Source organism: Monopterus albus, unplaced genomic scaffold, assembly GCF_001952655.1.
Source record: "Monopterus albus unplaced genomic scaffold, M_albus_1.0 scaffold10.1, whole genome shotgun sequence".
In the NCBI taxonomy this organism is placed as follows: Eukaryota; Metazoa; Chordata; class Actinopteri; order Synbranchiformes; family Synbranchidae; genus Monopterus; species Monopterus albus.
The window spans coordinates 825385-834064 of record NW_018127890.1 but is presented as its reverse complement, the minus strand read 5'-3'; the positions used below and the strand labels follow the sequence as shown (position 1 = coordinate 834064).

The 8680-nt window shown below is 40.6% G+C and overlaps 1 protein-coding gene across 3 annotated transcripts in view; it reads right to left on the bottom strand.

Annotated features, from left to right (window-relative positions):
* Positions 1 to 8680, bottom strand: part of smyd3 (SET and MYND domain containing 3) — a 78626-nt gene that overhangs the window by 16378 nt on the left and 53568 nt on the right. For all 3 annotated transcript variants that reach the window (XR_002274145.1, XM_020589968.1, XM_020589969.1), the window contains exon 6: positions 2874 to 2941. Coding sequence is in view for 2 of the 3 variants with exons in the window: in XM_020589968.1 (XP_020445624.1) it covers positions 2874 to 2941 (68 nt within the window). In the remaining variant the exon portion in view is untranslated. The remainder of the gene's footprint in view (positions 1 to 2873; positions 2942 to 8680) is intronic.

Below are 8680 nucleotides of genomic sequence, written 5' to 3'. Positions count from 1 at the left end.
GCAAAATGAGAATGCAGTTTCTGTCATAACAAATGTCACTCTTTGTTGCTTTCTGGGGGTCTATCAGCTTCCCTCTAGACACAGACACACACACACACACACCAAATAACTCACGAAGCACTGGGTATTCCACTTCTGTCACAACAAAAGCTTTTGACTCATATCCCAAATTTAAAATAGACATAAACCATTACCCCACTCTGACTTATTCTGACAAGTGTCAGCATCAACACACTGATGCCACAAATTAGTGTTTTAATTTATACTTTGTTTCTACTTAAGCTTATATCACCTAATGGTTATTCTTAGGCTTTGTTCAGGCCGGATTTGTCTCCTGCTTAAATTACTGGGGTAGGCAATATTGAGAAAACTTTACTGAGAACAAGGCTGGATTACTCAAATTCTGGTTAAATTGGGTAAAATCTTTTACACCAGATCACAAATGACCTAGTCAGTAATGCTCTGCAATGAATAATGTCCTTCCAAGTTTATTAGTTTCACTAAATACTAAACACCTCTAAATTCAATACCATAAACATACAGATGGACCACCACGTGCCTTCATGAAAGATGCAGATCTGTTTACTTACTCTACAGAAGCTATACATAGGTGTACCTAATAAATTGGCATAAACTGAGTGACTAAACTGAGTCTATTACTTTTATAGTTGTTGTCTAATCACTTCATGCACAGTAACAGACTGAAAGACACCACGCATTAAACTATTCTAAATGGTACAAATTTGCAACAGTGATTTTACCATATTGTAACTTTTGTATGTGATGTATGTCTTTCCTGTTCCGAGACTTTAACTGTGCATGTTGTTGTTATTGCCAAAACAAAGTTTTTAAGACCTCTGACCTGTTAAAAGACATTCATTATCACTGCACATGTAGCTGGGAGAAACACTAAAGCGGTTTCTCACTTTTTGGGACACCCTCTGTTACTGCTGCTCTTGTTTATCACATTCATATAAACAATAGGTGCAAGAGATAAAGACTGTGTGTGTGTGCGTGTGTGTGTGAGCGTTGAGCCTTTGTGAAACTATCACTTACCCCTTGCCTTTGTTCTACAGTGGAGAAACTCCAGGTTGAAATCAACTAGAAATCAAGCCCTGCAAACGATACTTTTATCTGATGGAGAGCAGCTCATTAGCATACTAATTAGATTAATTAACTAAACCTCATCACAACTTTCGCAGCCCCCCCCCCCCCCCCCCCCACACACACACACACACACACACACACACACACACTAACAGACTAACATTACATGGGTGTGGGTGTCAAGAAAGTACAGGAATATTGTCACTGAACACTATTAAATGTCACTGCGCTTTCTTCTCTTCTTGTTTGCATCTTAACTTCTCAGTGAATCTCTGCCTGCTTTGGTGGGAGGAAATGTGTTCACTGCTATACTAATGCAGCAGCAATAAAAGTCAAACCTCTGTGTTTCCTCAAGTTTTTACATAACATATATAGAACAAGTTGAGTAAAAATTACCTGTGTGCAATCAAGATGTGATTTAGCTGCCATAGAAAGAGTTTTCTGTGCTGATCACAGTCACCTCTGCTGAAACTGACGGTCTCCAGTGGAGCTAAGAATAATAAACCTCTTCTACGTGAAATACATAGAAGCTCTGCTGCCTTTGAACAGTGTGCCACAAACACCTCCCGGCTCTCTTTATCATATTGTCAACTAATCTCTTCTCCCTCTTTTCATTTTAGCATACCCGTGTGAGGATTTGGCTGCAGCTACACATGGATTTCAGTTAGTCTGAGTTGACATGAAGTACATGGTTGGGGTAGATTACAGCACATGAACCAAGGTGTGTATTATCAATCCAGGTTTGAAACCTTTTGCTCCTGATAAAGAGCTCAAGAGGGTAGGATTTTACACCACATTTTCAACAGGCCAATTAGTGGTGAACGAGAGGCAGACAGAGTGAGGGATGAGCTCAGTGGAGACAGAAGGGAGGAGGAGAAAGTCGGCAAATGAGAGAGCGTTCCTGACATTCAGCGGAGAGAGAAAAACGAACAGACTGATGGGGTGAACAGAGGTGTAGCCTCGCCAGAACAATCCCCCTCTCTTCAGCAAACCCATGGTTGCTAGGCAACCCAAAATACTGTACCAATAGGCTGGGGACCATCCTGCAAAATCATTTATGGATGAGTTATGACACAAATCACACATATACACAGACACACAGTTTGGCTGAGCTTTGGTAACGCCACTGTGACCATCTGACAACTCAACACTGACAAGATAAACTGGCTGCAATACCTGCAGTGTGTGTGTTGTGTGTGTAGCACTGTGTAAAACTAACAACATGTGCAACGATGGACCAAATCCCACCCCATTCACCGAGGACTCACTCCAGGGATTACGCTGTATATATACCACCTTGCTCTGTGTGTATGTCTGTCTCACTTCCAGATGCTAGACAAAAATCACATATCAGCTGAAGTCAAACCTCGTATTTCTCCTCGCTTCTCCCTACCCCACCTGGCTTCCCCCAACAGCTTTATAGTATTCTGTCAACATTCATTTTCAAGTTTTCGGCTCGCAACAAAAAAACCACTCCTTCTCTACTTTCCTTCTTCCTTGCAATTCAAAGAACTGTCAGGAAAATAGCAAGGGAAGTGGGGAGCCCTTTGAAAGTGAGTGAGTAAAGGATGGGAGGAGTTGGTTGGGGTGCAGTGATTTGGCAGGTAACTCTGGAGCCACATTTAAATTTTACTGCATTTTTATATTACAAGTGAGAGACAAGGGTCCCATCCAGCAAAGACTGCCAGACAGATTGAAATTAATGATGCTTTTTAAATGTGTATGCGTCCAACACTGCCTTGTGTTGTGTGTTGCGCGTGTATTACCTCGGGTACAGTCCAACTCCAATCTCTCGCAGCTCTCCATCACTGATGGTGAAACAATTACATGTCACCTAAAGGAGAGGAAGAGGGGAAAGAAGCGGAGACGAGACACATTAATTGGTACGTTGCTTCAGGGAACCAACAACAGAACCTTTCTTTGCATGTTCTGAACATTTTTTTTGTCTTTGGCACGCCACGCACAAAGCCCCAACAACAACAACTGACTGGAATTCAACATGCTTTGAGGTGCAGGGGACTGTGTAAAATGACCACTTGGTTATTTTTGAGCCAAGAAAATTCAGTTTCAAAAGAAAAAAATCTAAAAGTCACAAATAATACTGTTCAAGAAATGAATTCAATTATTTCAGTGATTATGTATAATAATTTTTAACACAGCAAGTGAAATGTTTTATCTCGCCAAGGGCCAGAAAAAATGGCAAATAGAACAAACCTGAGAACAAATGACAGTATTCCGCAAAAACTACACAGAAGAGAGAGGGATCCAAGAATAATACTTAACAAAAAACACTTAGTAATTGCTTTTGAATATAGCTGGTAATTTATCACCTTACTCATGCATAAAAGAGGAACAATGTGATACAACAGGAGATGATTAAGGACAAAATATTTCAAGACTAGATTGAAAAGCTAATGAGTGTTTAGTTAGTTACAGCAATCAACTAATTTCAAAGTCTATGCAATTACTTTCTAATACACAGCACAAAAACCTTCAAAAAGCCAACAACATTTAGAGTTGCCATACGGATAGTGTGTCCTAAGTGCTGATGAGCACTTTGAGCACATACACAGGTGGGGAAAGATCAACTATATGCAGCGATAGCCGGGCGACAGCCTGATGGCAGGGAATTTGTACCAGGCTCAAAGCTGTTATTTTCATCCATAGGACTGGTATTGTGTCATTTTATTAAATTCTGACATTTTTCAGGTGACAAAGTAACCACTTAGATTGAATATGTGGTCAGACTATCCATGTAATGCTAATTTAGAAATTTCTTATGACATTTTCAGAGATGTGTGCTCGTTATTTACCCAAGCTAGCTCTATTAACAGGTAGGCGGTCCCTGGTAGGCTAGTGGTTAAGGCGCAGCACTCTTGCCACTGCGGCCCGGGTTTGAATCAGGGCTGCATCAGGAAGGGCATCCGGCGTAAAACACGTGCCAAATGTCAACATGCGAGTCATCAGTGTGACGATTCGCTGTGGCGACCCCTAAAAAAACGGGAAAAGCCAGAAGTGACTGTCTTTCTAGCTCTATTAGCAGGTAGCTATATCTCATTCAAAGCACAGTAATCTGACACCAGGACGTCACTGTTCCAGCTGCACATTGTTGAGTACTGCACCCCGTGCTTGGGAGTTTGGACTTAATACTATAATTGCATTATAGTATTAATATAATACTATATTATGTCTACTGCGACTGTAAACAATCTGTGCATCAACAAAAGAAGTAAAGTGCATAAGTAGTATGGTGTTTGTCACATCTGTCCACCTAAGCACAGCACACACCAGAACTACAGTAGCGCCAGACCCAGTGACAGCCAACGACTTTGTCTGTGTACAGTATGTGTGAATACCCCGTAATAAATGTAGCAGGAAGGACGGTGGAAAACAGACTCTAAAGTGGACTGAGGTGTGTGTGTATGAAGAACTGCAAGTACACATGGGACATTTATTTAGCCAGTCATTGCATTTATGGATCACTTTATTGAATAACTTTCAAACTAACAGTGATATTAGCATCATTCCAAATGCCAGCAGTAGATTTCCATGGTTGGACAATCGCATTATGATGCTCAAACCGTCATGGGAGTTTTGCCTTTAGGTTTAACAACATTATGGAGAAATTGAGTTGGCCTTGGTTGAGGTTTGAACTCTCCGAGTGCTGTCAAGTGTTTATTGTGCCAAAGTTTTCAATTCAATTTTATTTGTATAGCACCAAACAACAATAAAAGTCATCTCAGGACACTTTACAAAGTAAGGTCTAGAAACAACAAAACTCTCCACCACGTTAAGGTAGTGATTCCAGGAGAGGAAATTTGTTTTTTGCTCTAATCTGGGGCGATTTAGACTTGCCAATCAACCTAAGATACTGTACATGTCTTTGGACTGTGGGAGGAAACCGGAGTACCCGGAGAAAACCCACGCAGGCACAGGGAGAACATGCAAACTCCACACAGAAATGGTGAAACCCGCAACCTTCTTGCTGTGAGGCGACAGTGCTAACCACTGTGCCACTGTGCTGCCCTATTGCCTAATTAATTTGTTTATTTGCACATTATACTAAATTACATGACATGTCTGCCAGGTCTGTCATGTAATTTAGTAAAATGTATTGCCTAATTGGTTAATTTGTTTACTTTGTTACTAAAGGCTATCAATCAAATTTGTAAAGTAACTAGCAGACACTGCTGTCAGTTGAAGGTGGTGTTAAAAGTGATACCACCCTATCAGGCTTCAGCTTTAAAGCTTAAGCTCTTTAAGTAGTTCACTCAGTTCGTCGATTTCATTTTCTAACGCGTCAGTTTGTCTGCCAAGTTCATCTTTTGTTGCATTCAGTGTTGTACACTCTTGGATTTCTACTTCTAATGCATCAGTTTGTCTGCCGAGTTCATCTTTTGTCGCCTTCAGTGTTGTACACTCTTGGATTTCTACTTCTAATGCGGCAGTTTGTCTGCCGAGTTCATCTTTTGTCGCCTTCAATGTTGTACACTCTTGGATTTCTACTTCTAATGCGTCATTTTGTCTGTCGAGTTCATCTTTAGTCGCCTTCAGTGTTTTACACTTCTCCTCTAAAGCTTTTGTTACCCCAAGTTTTTTATGAAGCTTCTGGAGTTGTTTATGTAGAGCTTCATTCTGCTTGCTCAAGTAATTTTTCTCCAGTTTCAGTGAATTATAGGTGTTGCCCAGAACATTTACACCTTGGAGTAAGCAGTAAAATGAGTCAGTCTTGCTGTACAGGAGATTGTTTTCTTCTTCCAGGGCATCATTCTTTTGTTTTATTGCATTAATCTTTTCTACTAAGGCTTGCTCCTTTGAAAGCTGCTTCCCCAGCTTCTGAAATTCTTTTTGTAGAGTGTTGTTTTGGTTGGTGAGAGTCCTGTTCTCTGTCTTCAGCGACTTATGAATTGCGTTAGAAGCCCTCAGATTTTCTAGCTGCTCTTTGAAAATCTGAATGTCATTAGTCATTCTCTGATATTTTCGCTTCAAGGTATCTGTCTCCTCCTTCAGCATGTTACATTTGGAAGCCAAGTCTTTTTCATTTTGAAGCTTTTTCAAGATCTCACTGTGCGTTTTCATCAGGACTCTGCTTTGTGCCTGCGTGGCTTTCTCCTCAGCTTCCAGTTCTTTGTATCCTACTTTTAAAGGTCTCCTGATCTGGAGCTCTCTGCTGATTGATTTGGAGCTGTCTGTTGACGACCTGGATTTGCTGTTGCAAATTGTCGTTTTCTTTCTTCAAAGCCTCCATGCGAGACATACGTTCCTTACACTGGTCTCCTAAGATATTTACATTTTCATACTCTTTATTGAGATCCTGGAGTTCCTTCCGCAGGGCATCATTTTGGTGACTCAAGGCCTTTTGTGACACTTTTATGTCATTGTTCATCTTAAGCAAAGCTTTTTCATTATGGAGCTCTTTGCAGATCTCCTGAATATCATGCCGCAAAGTATCATTCTGCTGGCTAATTGCATCATTCTCTGCTTTTGCGACATTGTAGGAATCTTCCAAAGCTTTGAAATGTTGATATCTTTCCTTGAGCCCCAGGATTTCCTTTTGCATGGCACTGTTCTGCTCTCTCATTGCTTCTGTTGCCTTCTTCATGGCAGCACACTTTTCCTCCAAAGCAAATTCACTTTGGATTTTTTCCTGCAGGGTCTTAAGTTCTTGCTGGAGCTCCTCATTCTCTTGTCTCACAGCTTGACTTTCTGTTTTCACAGCAAGAAACATGTCCTCTGTGCCTTTCTCATTTAGTGTCTCCTTGATGTGTTGAATTTGTTGTCGCAGAGTGTGATTTTCACGTTCCAGTGCCTCCAAATGTTCAGTGTTGTGAAGCCGTTTTCTAAGCTCCTGAATTTGGAGGTGCGCTGCATCAAGATGTCCGGATATTGACTGTATGCTCACATTCAGAGCATCGCAGTTTCTCACCATCCGGCTTGAATCCTGATACATGTCATTATCACTGTCCGAAGACACCGGAAAAGGATCGGTCTGTTGACAACTCATTTTCTGATCTCTTAGCTCCTCAGCCAAAAAAAAAAAAACACTTGTCTCGGTTTATCACACAAATACGGTAGCAAGCTGCACTTGGAGTTGATTGTCTAACTAGCAAAGCACTGTTAAAGTTTGAGTGTTTCCTGCAGATAGTGATCTTGTACAGGTCTACAACGTCATGATCGCGACATCAAAGGCACTTTTAGCGCGATGACGTCACATCGGTATTGCCGACGTCAGCGACCAGGATAATACACATTTATGATGTTGTAAACAACATTGTGTCACCACAGTATTACATTAGATTGATTTATTCATTTAGTTGTTTATTTATTTAGTTACTGCCACTGATTGTTGCTAAATGGCGCCCCCTGCTAGCTAGCAAGTTACATTAGCAGCTGGCGTTAATGTGCACGGCGGACACGAAGTAGCTGTCTATTCAGATTCTTAGCTTGGTGCTCCTACCAAGGTGTTGGTATGAGCGATTTTTAACTCAGATTGTTAACAGCCAATAAAACGCATACGCGTTGTCAGATGTGTGCCGAGATCTTAGTTTTTACCTTTACAGATCCACGACTCCGAATTGTAGCTGGAAGACCTCTGGTGCTTATGCCGAAGCCTGGCTTGTAGCTAGCTAATGCTAGCGTGCTAAATGCTGCGTTCACTCCATGTCGGCGGAATGGGGAGGATGGACAAGTTCCCATTGAAATACACTAACAGAGAAAGCACGTTACTTTTAAAAGTACAAGCAGTAATTTTTTCCTATCACATTTTTTAGCCTATCACAAAACATTGGATAAGGTTTATCATTTATGTGTCTAAATCTCCACAAAGAACCAAGGTGGTCTGGAGGCTTTAGAGGCCACTTCAAGTTTGCACTAATGATTGAGAGATGGTTTACTTCTCTAACAGAGATGGCCTGGATAATGAAATGCCTTAAGAAGTTTAAAAGATGTAGCAAAGATGCAAAAACACATTAAAATTAAAAATGTTAATGGAGAGATGACAACAAAAAAAGACAGAAAAACACCACTGTCTTTGATATGTCAATTACTGAGCTGAGTGCGTTTGTGCATTAGATGCTATCTTTCTTCATTGTGTTGAAAGTAGAACTTAAGTTTTATTACAGTTTTTCTGAATTGCTAAAACAATAAACTCCATTCTCTGAACCAAATTCTCAATAGCCTAAACCAATATGCCGAATAAATCACTCTTTGAGCAAAACCTTAAACAAGTTCAGGCACTTAGACTCTGTTAGCAAATCTCATGCACTCTCTTTGCTAAACTCTAAACACATTCTCACTCACTAAAACACAATTCGCACTGTGATGAACTTGTGTTGCAAAACACTAAACAGAGGACAGCAGAACTTAAACACAACTAAAGCACAGTTGTCATCGTTTACACACAACGATTCAAAATTGTTCACACTTGTTTCTAATTATGTGATGAGAAGGTACAAATCATAAGCCAGTTCAAAGTGCACAGATGGCACGGGTACATCCATCAACTATGGATAACAATATGAGAGGTAGAGGAATATGAGGTGTTGGACAAAAAGGACGAGGAAGAGTAAGACCT